Raw genomic sequence first — 16,845 nt, forward strand, 5'->3', positions numbered from 1 at the left:
GAACCAGGGAGGTGAGTGACCTGCAGTGGACAGGGTGAAAATGCAATGAGAGGTGGCATCATTCCTGGTCCAGCACCTTTACAACTACACCATATCGGCTGTCTAATAATAAGTGAAGTAAGTCATGGAATCTATTTGCAGTCCATGCAAATAATTTATCTGTAAACCGGAAAAAAAATAATGCTGCTTTCAGCAGTGGTGGGATTCAAAATTTTTTTACTACTGTGGGCGTGGCTTGGTGGGCGTGTTGTGGCTTGGTGGGCGTGGCAGGGGAAGGATACTGCAAAATCTCTATTCCCTCCCCACTCCTGGGGGAAGGTTACTGCAAAATCCCCATTTTCTCCCACCCCACTAATCTGCTTTCCAGCTCCATTCTCCTGTGCAGGGCAACCAAAGAAGACCCAGCCGATCAGCTGTGGGCGTGGCTTGGTGGGCATGGCGTTCTTTGGGCGAAGCTTGGTGGATTGGTGGGCGTGGCAGGGGAAGGATACTGTAAAATCTCCATTCCCTCCCCACCCCACTAACCTGCTTTCCAGCTCTGTTCTCCTGTGCAGGCAACAAAAGAAGACCCAGCCGATCAGCTGGGACTCAATGGGAGGCAGAGGATAGATGCGGGAGGGCCAGTCAGAGGTGGGATTGATCGGTTCTCTGAACTACTCAAAATTTTCGCTACTGGTTCTCCAGAACTGGTCAGAACTGGCTGAATACCACCTCTGGCTTTCAGCTACCTTCTGAGGAACACCTTGGCAAGAGCCAGAATAAGAGAATAACAGAGTTGGAAGGGACCTTGGAGGTCTCTTATTCCATCCCTTGTCCATCAGACAAGTAGGTCAAGGACTACCTGTAACTCCTGATCATTTTGAAGCGGTAGAATAAATGCTAATTTTACACAAATTAAAAGAGAAAAGCCATCCTTCCCAAATATCAAAAAGCTCATGTTCCATATTCATCATATTCCTTACAGTTCATCTCCTGCCTCCCTCCCCTAAGCAACTCAAAAATGTCCCACTCTTGTTTTGACAGGGCTGAAAAAAAACATAATTTAACCTGGATCCCCTATCACGTGTTTTTCTGCATGCAGTACACAAACCACAAATGCATTTTAAATCAAAGCTAGGGGAAATGTCCAATAATGATCCCCCTAAAGCTGAAAATATCTGCTCGGCCTCTTAAGAAAACTCTTAGCGCTTACCTCAAAATAATGCATTGCTGATTGGCTAATGATAAACAGAGCGAATGTCATGCAAAAATCAAACTTCATGCTTGCTATTTTTTTTCTTTCAAGCCTTTTTTTTTTTTTAAGAGTTGAAAATTGGAGGTTACTGTCAAAAAAAAAGAACAATCCGAAAAAGAACGGATACTTAAAACTCCCTTTTTTCTGCCACTATCTATAGAAATGCTCTAGTTGTATCTCCCTCCCTTTTTCCTCGTTCCACAAGAAAATAAATTTGGGGAGAGTAATTTGAAGAGGAGGAACAGCGGAGGAAGAAAAGGCAAAGTCAACGAATGTTCTAACGTTCAATATATTAAAGTTGGCTCATCTTTTCTCAGCCAATGGCTATGATGGGTAATGAAGGGATTCAACATGGTAAGTGATCAGTCACAATTAGAAGAAGACATAGAATAACAGAATTGGAAGGGACCTTGGAAGTCATCTAGTCCAGCCCCCTGCTTGTGCAGGAAACCCTATACCATTCCAGACAAAATGGCTGTCTAGTCTCTTCTTGAAATTCTCCAGTGATGGGCAACCCACAACATCTAAAAGCAGGGATTTTTCATATTTCTCTTGCATTTGTTTCACCAACCATACCACAAGGGCTACGGAGCTTGAGAAAGAATATCAAAATGCACAAATTCTTAAGGTCACACTCCACAACAAATGGGATCAATGATGTATAATTTTTTTTCTCACCAATGAACAGGAAAGTCTCTGTTATGGGGGTCATATCACTTTTCACTCAGATCCTTGTATAAATATATTATGACCCATTTTGCATTACTCTGCAGCTTAAAGAAAGCGGCTTTAATTTAATTTTAAGCAAATGTTCTTTAAGCTTGTCTCTTCTCAAAAGGAACCCTTCCAGATGTGTTTGCTCTCTAAAGATGCCTGCTTAAACTATACCTTTTCCCCCAAAATACGACCTACCCTGAAAGTAAGTCCTAGCTTGGTTTTTACATGTGCGCCCAATATTAGCCCTACCCTCCAAATATAAGCCCTAATTAAGATCCCACCCACTCCAGAGCGGACAGGTAAAAATTAAACTAGGTGTGGGTGGGGGGTAGAGCTGCCCTACTGCTTACCTTTGGACAGTTGTAGCCAGGCCTCGCACACCCTGACACCTGCCTTGCCAGCCCGTTTCTTCTGCAGCTGGCAAGGCTGGCCAGGCTTTCCTGAACGCCTCTGTAGCTGAGAACAAAGCTCTGGATCGATCCAGAGCTCTATTATGGGATGCAGAGGCCCTCAGGAAAGCCTTGCCAGCTGCAGAAGGAGAAGTTCCTGAAGGCCTGTGACAACGAAAAGGAGGCCAGGGATGATGCGCACAAGTGAGGTTAGTCAATGAATGGCATCCCCTGAAAATAAGACCTGGAGCCTTTTTTGGTGGCAAAAAATATATGACAGGGTCTTATTTTCAGTGAAACACGGGTACTTTTGAGCTAAGAAGCGTATAGACATTCAGAACATGAGGGCGCAAACTATCAGAGAACGTGTTAAATCTAGCGGAGAGGATTAAACACTACATTGATTTATCAGATGATGAATTATACCAATGCGTATTGAAATTCTCAGAGATCAGATTGCAGAAAGAACCTTATGCCTTCCCTTCCCTTAACTTTCCTGGGTAACTGATCAACATAAATTGTACCGCTTTACCAAAGGTTCTCCAACTCCATTTGTCAATCTGTTCTCAGCAGGGATAGCTGAATTTTTTCCCCCCAAAGTACACATCAACAACCTCGTCATTATTATTCTCATCCTTTGCAGAAGACATGATGGTGGGGGAAAAAAATAAATATCACCAGAGTAGATGACGGTGATAAAAATGTCAGACCATTTTTGCAAGTTTGAAAGATTTGATAGTGGCTTCATAAAATCAATGTGTTAAGTTTATGCCTGTCTGTGACCGCAATAAAGATTTGATTTGATATTGTACGTTAAATATTTCAGAAGATGAAACATGGACTTTGAAGGGCTGTTCAGATGCTCACATCCTCCTTAGTATAGGAACCTAAACTAAAGCATTCCAGACTTGTGTTTGTGTATAATGGCACACAAAAGAAGTGGACCTTATTTTGTATGACAATTTTTCAAGTGTCAGTATCAATTTTGGATTTGACAGTTTCTTTTCAAATGAGGGAGGGCAGCCTGTCAAGCCTGAAATCGACATCTTTTTAGGGTTGCATCATAGTGTTTGGATGACTCTAGAAGACCCTAAGTTGGTCCCCTGACCATCCTCATTGTTTGTCACAGGACCCGTTGCAGCTTCTCTGAAGCTTTCTCAAAAACTTATGCCCCGAAATAATTCTTGAAGTCCCCCTTGTCATTTCTTGACTTGAAATCAAGAGATCTTGATTTGAGGACTAGGAGAGGCATGATACCTGTGTTCCAATATTGGAGGGGCTGCCAACAAAGATGTGGGGGTCAAATTATTTTCCAAAGCACCAAAAGGCAAGACAAGGAACAATGGTTGGAAACTAACCAAGGAGAGAAGCAACCTAGAATTAAGGAGAAATTGCCTAACAGTGAGAGCAATCAACCAGTGGAATAGCTTGACTTCAGAAGTTGTGGGTGCTCCATTACTGGAGGCTTTTAATAAGAGATTGAACAACCATTTGTCTGAAATTGTATAAGGTCTCCTGCTCAAGCAGGGGGGTTGGACTAGAAGACCTCAAAAGGTCCCTTCCCAACTCTATTATTCTATGTTCTTCCAGAAAATGAGGACCCTCCTGCTTTGTATATTTCCTTCAAACCCACTGTTGGATTATCGATTTGCAACAAACCAACAAACCAGACACCAGGTTTTCTCACAACCTCCTCCAGCATCACACTTCTTACCTCGTAATGAGCCACACGTTGTGATTCTGAGATTAGCTGAGCACTGCATACCCTGCAGTAACTTTCTGTGAATAATTCTTGATCAATCTCCGATGACTTCATCTGTATAAAATAAAAAGAACAATGGAATTAAAACGATTGGGATTGTTACGATCACCACCTTGGCATGTAAGCGTGGCAGATATGAACTACTATGGTTTACATCAGGGGTGTCCAACCTTGGCCATTTTAAGCCTGGAGGACTTCAACTCCAGAGTTCCTCAGCCAGCAAAGCTGGCTGAGAACTCTGGGAGTTGAAGTCCACAAGTCTTAAAGTTGCCAAGGTTGGACACCCCTGGTTTACATCAACCCATGGAAAGCTCTGACCCAATATTTTTTTTTCCCCGGGGTGTGTATGTCCCAATTAGAGCTAGTCAAAATGGTCATTCTAACTGAATCAGACTATACAAGGAAGAAGAAATGCCTCTTAATTATGTAGCCTGTCAACTCCCCTAAGCCTCAGCTGTCAGCGAGCTTTCAGAAGTCTTTTCAATCTTTTCAAACTTACAGAAAAGGACAAGTTATAAGAGCAAAAGTAGTCGGCGCAGCAAAAGTGACAATGCGTTTGAAGTTGAATGTTAAGTTTCGTTTTAACCCACACACATCTCAAGACAGGAGGGGGAAAATACATCTTGCCAATCAAATGCAACCAGTGGGAGAGTCCACGTAATTTTTTTATGCCATCAAATCTTCCTTTCTCAGATGCTTCTTTGCCCTGAGGTTGGAGCAGAGGTGGTATCCAGCAGGTTCTGGCCAGTTCTGAAGAACCGGGAGCCAGGGTTTGCAAAAAAATGTACCTTGAAATTCCTTGAAATACCTTGGAATTCTCATCTCTAATGATCTAAGTGCTACAGCCCACTGTAACTACATAGCCAAAAAGGCATTAAGAGCTGTTAACCTAATCCTATGTAGCTTTTTCTCTGGTAATATCACACTACTAACTAAAGCATACAAAACATTTGCTAGACCAATACTCGAATACAGCTCATCAGTCTGGAACCCACATTATGTATCCGATATTAACACAGTTGAGAAAGTCCAAAAATATTTCACAAGAAGAGTTCTACACTCCTCTAACTCGTTGCAGAATACCTTATGCCACCAGACTTGAAATTCTAGACCTAGAAAACCTTGAATTATGCCATCTTCGGTCTGATCTAAGTATGGTATATAAAATCATACATTGCAATGTCCTACCTGTCAATGAATACTTCAGCTTCAATCATAACATAACACAAGAGCACACAATAGATACAAACTCAAGGTTAACCGCACCAAACTTGATTGCAGGAAATATGACTTCAGCAACAGAGTGGTCAATGTCTGGAATACTCTACCTGACTCTGTGGTTTCTTCCCCAAACCCCCAAAACTTTAACCTTAGACTGTCTACTATTGACCTCACTCCTTTCCTAAGAGGTCTGTAGGGGGTGTGCATAAGTGCATCAATGTGCCTACCATCCCTGTCCTATTGTTTCTTTTATTTTTCTTATGTATAACCATTTCATGTATTCATAACTATGTTTATTCTTATACCTATTAACTTGTAAGCAATTGACAAATACAATACAATACAATAAAATAAAGAAAGTAGAGAAATTCATTCGGTCCCCGTGCAGCAATGGTTCTCAAACCAGAGACCAGTTTCGTGGAAGACAACTTTTCCACCGAGCGATGGAAGGTGGGAGTGTGCAACCTAGATCCATCGCAGGCACATGCTTGCTCTCCCATTGCTCACTTCCAGCTATGTGGCTCATTCCTAACAGGCCACGGATCTGTACCAGTTCTATGGTCTGGGTGTTGGGGAACCACTGCCGCTGAGAAATTCAGGAAAAGATGGAATGAATGTATTGAAGGGGCACTGAAACTGAAATTCTGCTGCATTGATTCTCAGCACAGTTCAGTTTGGTGCTTGTATTAGACTGGGAAGTCAAATAATCTCCCAGAAAAAGCCACTTTTTGTGGGGTTACCCAGAAAGTTGGAGTTTTCTCTGGAGTTTGGTTTGACTGAAGGCAACTTTTGCCTGTTCCTTCCTTTTGCAGGGATCAACCCAGAGGTGGTATTCAGTCAGTTCTGACCAACTCTGGAGAACCAGTAGTGGAAATTTGGAGTAGTCTGGAGAACCAGCAAATCCCACCTCTGACTGGCCCCACCCCCATCTATTCTCTGCCTCCCATCGAGTCCCAGCTGATTGGCTGGGTCTTCGTTGGTTGCCCTGCACAGGAGAGCAGAGCTGGAAAGCAGGTTAGTGGGGCAGGGAGGGAATGGAGACTTTACAGTATCCTTCCCCTGCCACGCCCACCAAGCCACACCCACCAAGCCACACCCACAGAACCAGTAGTAAAAAAAAATTGGATCCCACCACTGAGTTGGAGGGGGGGTTGTTTTTTATTTTAATAAACTTTATTGAATTTTTATTACATTAAAAACATAAAAAAATATATCACTCAGTAACAGCTATTTGTGGTTTTTATTTCCCTGAATCCATCTGGATGGGGATCTTGAGTTGAGTTGGTCTTAAAAGATCATGCTGGCTGTTGAAGTCTCAGAAGAGTCAGAAGTAGGCAACAAGTAGACCTTGAGCAAGACCTAATGAACAACCATTAGAGGAATGTCAAAATTTTACACTGATTTTTCACTTTTGGAGTACAGAATAAGATTAGGGGTTGTTTTTGTCTTTAAAACCCCAAAATGTCCTCTCACTTCCCCCAAAACTGGGTAAGTGCACTAGAAAAGTAAAACTTATTTTTAAATGAAGAGTTATCATTTTATTTTTTTAAAAAAAATCTGAAACAAAACAAAACAGATCGCCCACAGTGAACAGAACTAACTTGGTTAAAGGCCAGGAACAAACAAACCAAAGCCTACTAGAAACTCTTAAAATAAACCAACCTCTTGACTAACCCTAAGACTGAGGTTAAGATGCTGGGCTTGTCAACTGAAAGATCAGCTTTCTGAAATCGAAGCACTGCATGACAGAGTAAGCTCTCATCCCTACCCTAAGGAGACAGACAAACCTCCAAGTGCTTCAACGACCCTCTCAAAGGATGCAAATGACCAGCTGTCTGCAAGGAGTATAAATCCTTCCCTTGCCCACCATCCAGTCAGAACTGAAAAAGCTTCTTGAATGAGAAGAGAAACATCTTCAAAAGAAAAAAAAAACAAGGAAGTCCAGTTGCCTGCTGAAAAAAGCACCTTTGGAACAACCATGGCCTGGACGACTGAGAATCTCAACAGACTTCTAACAGTTCGAAAGCCTCCAAATGTCAGGATTCCAGCAATCGGTCTAATTAAATCATGATTCTTGAGCCAAACTTCAAAAAACTTCAAAGGATTTATTAGAGGTGACATACTGGCACTGCCCTATATGCAGACAACTCCGGCATATGTAGTTTATAGTCCACTGTGACCCTGTTTCCCCCCCGCCCCTCCCACCTGGGTGTCTCATCAACCAGATTCTCCAATTGAGCACCTTCACAGGCTAGGTGTCCTCATTCACGTTCTCCAATTAAATATATTCACGGGCAAAAGCTCTGGTAGTTTAGTTACAATCTTTTAAAGAGAAGAGTTGGAATGTACTCTCACCTCCAAATTGCTGCACTGTTTTTCCAGATTTCCTTCCTCCCCCCGTTTTTTTTTTTTTTTTTATGGCAACTACTAAAACAGGCATAGGAATGCTTTATGAGTTGACAATGGACACAGTTAATCCTGCCTCGGAAAGGAAGGCCTCTTCATATTCTTCTCTCTCTGTGTTCTGTATTTCTCTGTTCTTTGCCTCTTGCAAACCCCTAAGGAAGGGCATGTCTTCCCACTGAACTATCAACTAACCCCGAACCTTTCGGAAGACCGTTGCTCTGTCAGGAAGAATTCCACCACAATTCTTCAAAGAATCACCATTGCTTTGCTCCCAAAATTCTGCCAACAAAATACATGTCCCAATAAATAATGCATTTTCATTTGGGAGATTTTATTTTATTTTTAAAGCTGGGCCTGTTGGAAGGTTGACGAAAAGGAACCAGGGGCTCTAAAGAAAATTGTAAAATGACTAGGGAGGCAGTTGTGAGGTCAAGTGGATGGGATTCCCTCCCCATCCCACCCCATGCAATGCATTTGCTTTATTCATTGATTGAGTTTAAGGTTGGTTGCTTTTATTTTACTGCTCTTTCATTGATGCGTTGAAATTCCATGGCACTGTTTCTCGGGTTTCCGTTTTAAAGCAAAATACACTAAGTGCACCAATCTTTGCTGAGATCAATAACTCTAACAAGAAAAAAGTTCTCCAGCCATATCATACCCTCGATGCCGTGCTTCTGTAGTTCTTGGAGACCGGGGGGGAAAAACGGAGGTCAGCTTTGCTTCCCTCCCATAAGTCACAAAAATTAGCCTGCTCCAAGATATTAGATCAACTGCTGTCACAGAGAAGAATGCTGCTAGTACCCATGGCTCCATCATCCTAGCCTCTGTTGGTCCTACATTCCTGGATCCAGAGCTGCTCCGAAGCCTGTAGGATCTGATATCTCTGGCCCTGCCTGCATCTTGAGCAAAGATGATAAGGAAGCATTTTGCTTTGTTACCTTCACCTTCCTAGACTCTAGAAAGAATGCAGATAAGAGCAACCAGGATGATTAGGGGACTGGAAGCTAAGACATATGAAGAACGGTTGCAGGGACAGGGCATGGCTAGTCTGGCGAAGAGAAGGACCAGGGGAGACATGATAGCAGTCTTCCAATATTTGAGGGGCTGCCACAGAGAGGAGGGGGGCATTATTCTCCAAAGCACCTAAAGGCAGAAGAATAGAATGGAATGGAATGGAATGGAATAGAATGGAATAGAATAGAATAGAATAGAATAGAATAGAATAGAATAGAATAGAATAGAATAGAATAGAATAGAATAGAATAGAATAGAATAGAATAGAACATAATTCTTTATTGGCCAAGTGTGATTGGACACACAAGGAATTTGTCTTGGTGCAAATGCTCTCAGTGTACATAAAAGAAAAGATACATTCATCAAGAGTCAAAAATCTTCAGGTACAACACTTAATAATAGTCATAGGGTACAATAAGCAATCAAATCATACTAGGAAACAGTCCATATAAATTGTAAGGATACAAGTGACAAAGTTACAGTCATACAGTCACAAGTGGGAGGGGATGGGTGATAAGAAGTGATGAGAAGATTAATAGTAATAGTAGCGCTGACTTAGTAAATAGTTGAACGGCGTTGAGGGAATTATTTGTTTAGCAGAGTGATGGCATTGGGGAAAAAAAAACTGTCCTTGTTGTTCTGGTGTGCAGGGCTCTATAGTGTCGTTTTGAGGGTAGGAGTTGAAACAGTTTATATCCAGGATGTGAGGGGTCTGTAGATATTTTCACAGACCTCTGCAGTATACAGAAGCAATGGGTGGAAAAAGAAGTAACGGGTGGAAACTGATCAAGGAGAGAAGCAACCTAGAAATAAGGAGAGATTTATAGATAGTGGGGACAATTAATCAGTGGAATGGCTTCCGTCCAGAAGTTGTGGCTGCTCCATCACTGGAGGTTTTTAAGAAAAGATTGGACAGCCATTTGCCTAAAATGGTATAGTGTCTCCTGCTTCATCAGGGGCCTGGACGAGAACACTCCAAGGTCTTGGAGGCTTGCCTTCAAAAGTTGTGGGTGTTCCATCACAGGAGACTATAAATGGCTATTTATCTGCAATGGTTTAGGGCATGGGTGTCAAACTCACCGCATCACCTTGCTGTCACATGATGTTTCGTGATGTTTTCCCCATTCGTGGGTGTGGCCTGTGCATGATGACACCCCTGGTTTAGGGTAGAAGACCTTTGACTAGAAGACCTCCACAAGGTCCCTTCCAACTCTGTTATTCTGTTAGTTTTTCCATGGACCCAGAGAATTAACATCCACCAAGCCACAAGATCCGAAATACTCATCTGAGCTCATAGCATTTGCAAACGAAGCAATTTCTGAATTTTTGCAAGCAGAAGGGGTCTGATAGCACCTTTTCCCAATTAACGAACGTTACTAAAAGGCATAAACTTTCGTGCTTATTTCAAGCTTTGCTCTCCTTTCTCTCTCAGCACTTTTTTGCCTTAAGCCTCTTAGTTGTGGATAACTGCAATACAGGATAAAGACTCTCAGGCAGCAGACTGAAGGTGAAAGTAATCATCTGTCCAGTCACAGATTGTCCAAAATCTTCTTTACTAATTTACTGCAGGAATCTCAGCAACTAAACTGTTTTCCATTGGAACTTAATTATTTCCTAATACCTTAAGGCGGGCTGATGGCTTTACTGGGAGCAGACAAGTTTTATTTGGCTTATTTAATTGATAATGACTGCAGGTCTCAATTTGGAAAAAAACCTCCTCCTGAAGCCTTATCAGTCTAAAAACATATTCTTACAAGTTATATTTTTGCCTACTTCTGTCATATTACGGAAGTTAGTAAATTCCCTGAAATGGATACACATACCATACCTTGGCTACCGAAGGCTTTGCTGGAGGCCAGCTGGGAGCATGCAACTGTTTGTAAGTTCTTTCCTTGCTGACTGAGCATCCCCAGAGATAAAATTGGAGAGCAGGAATACAACAGCGCTAAAGACAGCACAACCGTTCTTTAAAATGTTGGGGAAATGGCAAAGTTTTTGAAAGAAAGGATCTGCAAGAGCCAATCATCTCTGCAAAGAAATAAGTCTAGGATAAGCCAGGATGATATCATATATCATATATATCCTTTACAATTTGGTGCCTTGCTTGAATTTCTATTCTCCTCATGTAAACAGCCCAAAGGAATTTGGGACTATGTGTTCCACGGCATATGAGAATGTCCATTTTTCTCCCTAAAGTTAAAACTGCCAGCTGTTGGGCAAAGGAGAGAAATGAAAGGTGGAAGCTGGGAGTCCTATGCCTTTATTTAGGTCTTAGGTTTAAAAAAAATACCATTTTTTCAAAAGCTCACTTTAAAAGAGGGATGTTCTGACCAAGGCTTCCTGAGACTGTAATTAAGCACACACTTAGTCCAAACAACTCTTGTTTTATTTCAACGCTGGGAATTATGTTCATTCCCAGCCGGTAATGAGTCCCAATAGTCCCTCAAGATAAGCACCCACCTTTAACTCCTTTGAATTGCTGTCAATAACTAAAGTGCCAAATGAACTATAAAAAAACCAACTGAAGTACGAAGTCCACACAGAGCTTCAAGGTTTAATCCGAACAGAATGAACCACTTTGCTTCCTGCAAAGGTTTCTCTACCTTTGCCTGTCCTTTATACCTTATGGGAGGGGCAATCACCTCCCAGCCTTACTCCTGAGTCGCCCCTTTTGTCTCAGCTGCTCTCGCCTTCTAGCAGCTCTGCGCACACATGCACTGGGAACAGGCTCCCCTTGTTCCTCTGCCTCACTGCTGCCAGACTCCAGAGGCTCCGGAGTCAGCACCCCACTCCCAGATGGTCCTGCCCCCATCTCTGCATCAGATGCAGGACCCTCGTCCAAGTCGTCCCCAGACTCCCGGACTGGTCCCCATTCATCCCCACTGTCCAATTCTGCTATCCTCTGCACAGGCTGCTGACAAACCACAACAAGGGTTGAGAGAAAGTACAGGTAGTGTCAGGGTCCCAAGTAATACACCCACAGCAAACAGAACTCAAAGGCAGAACTCAAAGAACAGTTTTATTTGGATATATCATATTGGTATAGGCTGGTGAAAACCAACTCTCAAAGTTCCCATGGTTTCCACCTAATTAAAAGTAAAAGTTATTCCCCTTCCCCAAACCATCAGTCACATGGTCCAATCAGGATACAGTCCAGTTGCTAGGTGACCTCAGTCCCCTCCTTCCAAGCTCCTGCTGGAATGTCCTTGGTTCCCAGGAGAAAATATTTTGTTTTGGCTACAAAACCCCAGCTATATCTACTCCCCCCTCAATATCCCTTGGCTCCAGTGTGGCAACACCGAAGCCTCAAAATGGCCTCAGCCAGGTCAGGGTTGACAGGTAGTCCTCGGCTTACAACCACAATTAAACGTTGCTACATATGTTGGTTTTTAACGACCAAAATTGGGGTTGCTAAGAAAGATAATTAAGTGAATTTTGCCCTTTGTGTTGCACAGCTCCGCCCATGGCCCGTTTTTGCTCCCAGGAGGCTGCAGGGAGGCCTACTAGGCCCAAAATAGGGAGCGCAGAGGGGCCACGCTGCATTCCCCCTGTGCTCCCCCCACCCCTGCACATGTGCACGGGTCTCCTGCATGTGCCCCGCTCCCCACGCATGCGTGGCAAAGACCCCCAAATCAGCTAGCTGACAGGAGGCGCGCGCACATGCATGGTAGAACTGATCTGGGTACAGCTTGCATGCCCATAGAGTGGGTTCTGTATGCCACCTGTGGCACACATGCCATAGGTTTGCTATCATGGGGTTAGAGGCTCTAGGAGCCTCGGTGGCGCAGTGGTTAGAATGCAGTACTTCTGCTGACTGCCGGCTGCCTGCAGTTTGGCAGTTCAAATCTCACCAGGCTCAAGGTTGACTCAGCCTTCCGTCCTTCCGAGGTGGGTAAAACAAGGACCCAGATTGTTGAGGGGGGGCAAGAGGCTGATGCTCTAAACTGCTTAGGGAGGGCTGTAAAGTACTATAAAGTGGTATGTAAGTCTAAGGGCTATTGCTATATCAAGTCCTTTTTAGATATGCATCACATTATACACCCTGGTTCTAACCATCATTCAGGGTAGACTCTTTTAACTACGTAGTATTGTACGTCATAATTATAACTGTTGTTTTCATAGTTGTACCATAATGCTTTATATGTTTATCACTCTATATCTTTTAATCTATAGTCATGTACAGTCCAATAGTGATATTGCTTAGGATATATATTCTTACATATATCTATATACCTGTATTTATTTCTGTTCTGTGAATCTTCTTTTGTTATTAGGTTACTATGTCACGGTCCTGTAAACAAAGACTTATGTCAACTCATAAAATATTTCTATGGTCTTTTTAGAGTTGCCAACAGAAAGGGAGGGGGGAAAGGGGTTTGAAAGAGCAGTGCACCAACTTGGAAATCAAAAGTGCATTCCATAAACAGTTTGTCAGAGATAGTAACTAGGTGACTGAAGCTTCTGCGGCACAAAATTCTAACTGGAGAACATGATTAACGACTCTTGGCTATGGATATGTCCCATTGGAGAATATGAATTATGATACACCCAGGGGGTGGGTGAAAACCAGGGTCAAAGGAGACAATGAATGATGTGTCTCAGAGTCGGCTACACCCAGGCAGTGTCGGACATATTAACTCTCAATAAATGCTTTTGAAGTTTTGGAAGTTTGGTTCGAGACTCATGATTTAATTGGGGGTAACTGCCGGAATCCTGACAACTTAATCATAGAAGTGGGTTGAGAATGAAATGGATTGGAGCTATTTTTGTTTGTTTGTTTGTTTAAGGAAAGCCATCCCTTCCTGTAAAAAGAGTCTTTGTATTAGAAGGAATTTACATATGTGCAAGGATGGTTTTGACTTCTGAGATTTATACAGAGTTTCTCTGAATGAAAAAGAGGATGTGTGTGTGTGTGTTAATTGAGACCCAATAAGGTCAGTTAGAGAGATGAGAATGGGGCTTAAGTTATGTCCTGTGACTGACCTGCATTTTTCAATCATCAGCTGGAAGAGAGTCTGCTTAGATAAGCTAGCTTCTCCAATTTACTTTTGCAAGTGGTGACATAACAAACTTTTGCTCATACTCCAGTCAGATAATTACTTTCCTCCTTTGCCGAAGCAGGCACCCAATAAATGCTAGACACTTAATCCAAATCCTTCCCTTGCTGATCTTAAACTAGGCAATTCTGGAGGTGGAGAGCTATACAATTTGCCCAACAAAAGCAACTCCTTATTGAGTGAAATTCCAGAGACTTGTTCCATGCCACTTGAGCTCACCTAGCAATTAGGGAAGGAGCCCAAGCGCTGTAAGTAATTAATGAAGACAATTTAAATACAATACTGTTTTGTTTTTGGTCCTGGTGTCCCTTTTCGTGTCCTATTTCAATAGCTATCCCGCAACTTCGAAATTAGCCAGCAACAGGCCTCTTTTTGAGCAATTCCCAATTGTTTTCTTGAAGAACTGTGGTGGAGTGTAGTCTGGATTCCCAGGAGGGAGGAGCTTGCATTCCAGAGGACCAAGAGACAGCGGAGTTTAAGATCGTTTGGTAGGGAGAAAGAGAGCTAACAAGGCTCCCTCCCAAGCAGGGTATATCTATGGTGATGCAAATAGCTGCTTTCATTTGGCAAGATTTCTGTCTGCAGGTGAAAGAAACTGCTCCGAAATAACTCCATTTGTCTTTCTTCATTTGGGGACAAGATCATAGCATCTCCAAACTGAGTTGATCCCCAAATTCACCCTGTTTTTGCATACATTTAGGATGAACTCTGGAACTGCAAATTGGAGAGACACACCATGCAACAGCAAGGAGAGCATTCACACACCCACAATGTTGGTTGCTTCACTTTAGGAGGTGGGGCTGAGCAGCAGCTACAAGCCTCACATCCAGGCTTACTGCTCTACGATTTAATGATCCTGGAGGATGCTGTTTGACACTGGAGCTGCAGGGACCCAACTGCAGGTCCCAGCTATGAATCACCATGCCGCGTGACGCAACCTACAATGGGAGGAAACAGAGATCAGAAGGCAGCCCCCCTTCTCCAGCTTGGAGTGCCGTTAAAGAAGCCAACACCACCCACTGTGCGGTACTCTGTACTTTTCTTGGGCTCCAGGCAGACAAATGTCACCAAGACGTCCCCAGCGGTGTTCAATTAAAATGTCACCCAAATAATATCAATAATTTAGCCTGGGTTTTTCTTTTTATCTTTACAATATACCGAGGTGTGTTTTTTTTTTAAAAGAAAAATAGAAAGGAATACAACGATGCTTCCTGCCCTTGTGAACAATTCATTTACAAAAAGGGAGACGGAGCAGTTTTCCTGCACGCCTTTCCTCTGGCAATTCTGGTTCCGTTTGCTGAAAGTGACTCGACTCTGGGAATTAAAATTTCAGGGAAATTCTCACAATGAAGGCTGGTTCTTGTTGCACTGACGTGCTTCAGATTACGAAGGAAGGCAGGTGTGTGTCAGCTCCTCATTGTTCATTCGATAGCAATAGCAAAAGCACTTAGATTTATATGCAGCTTCACAGTGCTTTTACAGCCCTCTCTAAGAGATTTACAGAGTCAGCCTGTTGCCCCCAACATTCTGGGTCCTCATTTTACCCACCTCAGAAGGGTGGAAGGCTGAGTCAATCTTGACCTTGGTGAGATTCGAACTGTCAAATTGCAGGCAGCCATCAGTCAGCAGAAACAACCTGCAGTACTGCATTCTGCCCACTGTGTCACTGTGGCTCATACTATGAGGCTGTTTCTCCTCTCTCCAAGTTGATAGGAGCATGAAGCTCCCTTTCCATTGCACATTTTATAGCTCCCTTATTAGGTTGTTCTTCCCTTCTCATTTCTCCTTCCTTCCTTCCTTCCTTCTTTCCTTCCTTCCTTCCTTCCTTCCTTCCTTCCTTCCTTCCTTCCTTCCTTCCTTCCTTCCCTCCCTTCCCTTCCCTTCCCTTCCCTTCCCAAGCAATAGCACTTAGACTTATATACCACTTTACAATGCTTTTACAGCCCTCTCCAAGAGGTTTACAGAGTCAGCCTCCAACCCCCAACAATCTGGGTCCACATTTTACCCACTTCAGAAGGATGGAAGGCTGAGTCAACCTTGAGCCTGGTGAGATTCGAATTGCAAAATTACAAACAGCCAGCAGCCAGCAGAAGTAGCCTGCAATACTGCATTCTAACCACTGAGAGAGAGGAAGGGAGGGAGAGAAGGAAGGAAGGAAGGAAGAGAGCAATAGCACTTAGTCTTATATATCACTTTACAGTGCTTTACAGCCCTCCCTACTGCCAACAATGCAATACTGCATTGAGCCTGGTGAGATTTGACCTGCCAAATTGCAGGCAGCCGGCTGTCAGCAGAAGGAGCCTGCAGTACTGCACTCTAACCACTGCGCCACCGAGCTATTCATCTGCCCTGAAGTCTGCATCCCACACTTCATTCAGTCCCTGGCAGACCCCAAGAACCAAGACAGAAATTGTCAGACCTGCCTCATCTTGAACCTTTAAGCAAGAACGATCCTTAACTCCAATTTCTTGAGAAAGGTATAGTTTACTAAAGGTCAAGTGAAATACAGTAGAGCAAAGCCAGAACTGAAATTCATGTGGCAAATTCCCCAAGTATAACTTTTCCCTTCTTTAGTACTTCTCATTGCTGGTCCTCCATCGTACAATCATATTCGGAAAAGAAGTTTTTGGAACAGTTATTTTAAGTGTGGGATGGCGTGCAGCTGTATTCCATTCCCAGCTGTGTGACCTTGAAACCGTGTCTCAGGAAAATACAGCAATCAGTGAAACCTTTCCCCCTCCCATCCAGTTGCCCCCCTCCCCAAGAGTTCATGGCAGACCGGTACCGAGAGACAGCAGAATGCAGATGTGAGTTGAGAGTACTGACAGACGTGTTAAATTATTTCTGAGCCGTTTCCTTCATTGTTCTTAGCCTATAAACCAAGATCTTGCCAAATTAAAGCAACTGTCTGCATCAATATAGATATACACTGAGAGTTGCTAGGGTGGAGCTTTCTGAACTCTCTTTCTCACAACCAGACTATTTAAGCTTTGCTGTCTCTTTGCTCTCTGGAATGCAGCCCCTCCCTCCTGGGAATCCAGACTA

General features: G+C 43.1%; 1 protein-coding gene across 5 annotated transcripts in view; it reads right to left on the reverse strand.

Moving 5' to 3' along the window:
- ZMAT4 (zinc finger matrin-type 4) overlaps positions 1–16,845 on the reverse strand; it is a 176,361-nt gene that overhangs the window by 127,001 nt on the left and 32,515 nt on the right. For all 5 annotated transcript variants that reach the window (XR_015750298.1, XM_087969655.1, XM_087969653.1 and 2 more), the window contains exon 2: positions 4,055–4,156. Coding sequence is in view for 4 of the 5 variants with exons in the window: in XM_087969655.1 (XP_087825781.1) it covers positions 4,055–4,156 (102 nt within the window). In the remaining variant the exon portion in view is untranslated. The remainder of the gene's footprint in view (positions 1–4,054; positions 4,157–16,845) is intronic.

This window comes from Notechis scutatus, chromosome 7 (assembly GCF_049901735.1).
Source record: "Notechis scutatus isolate UNSWTSFEM ecotype Mainland chromosome 7, rNotScu1.2, whole genome shotgun sequence".
Classification (NCBI taxonomy): Eukaryota; Metazoa; Chordata; class Lepidosauria; order Squamata; family Elapidae; genus Notechis; species Notechis scutatus.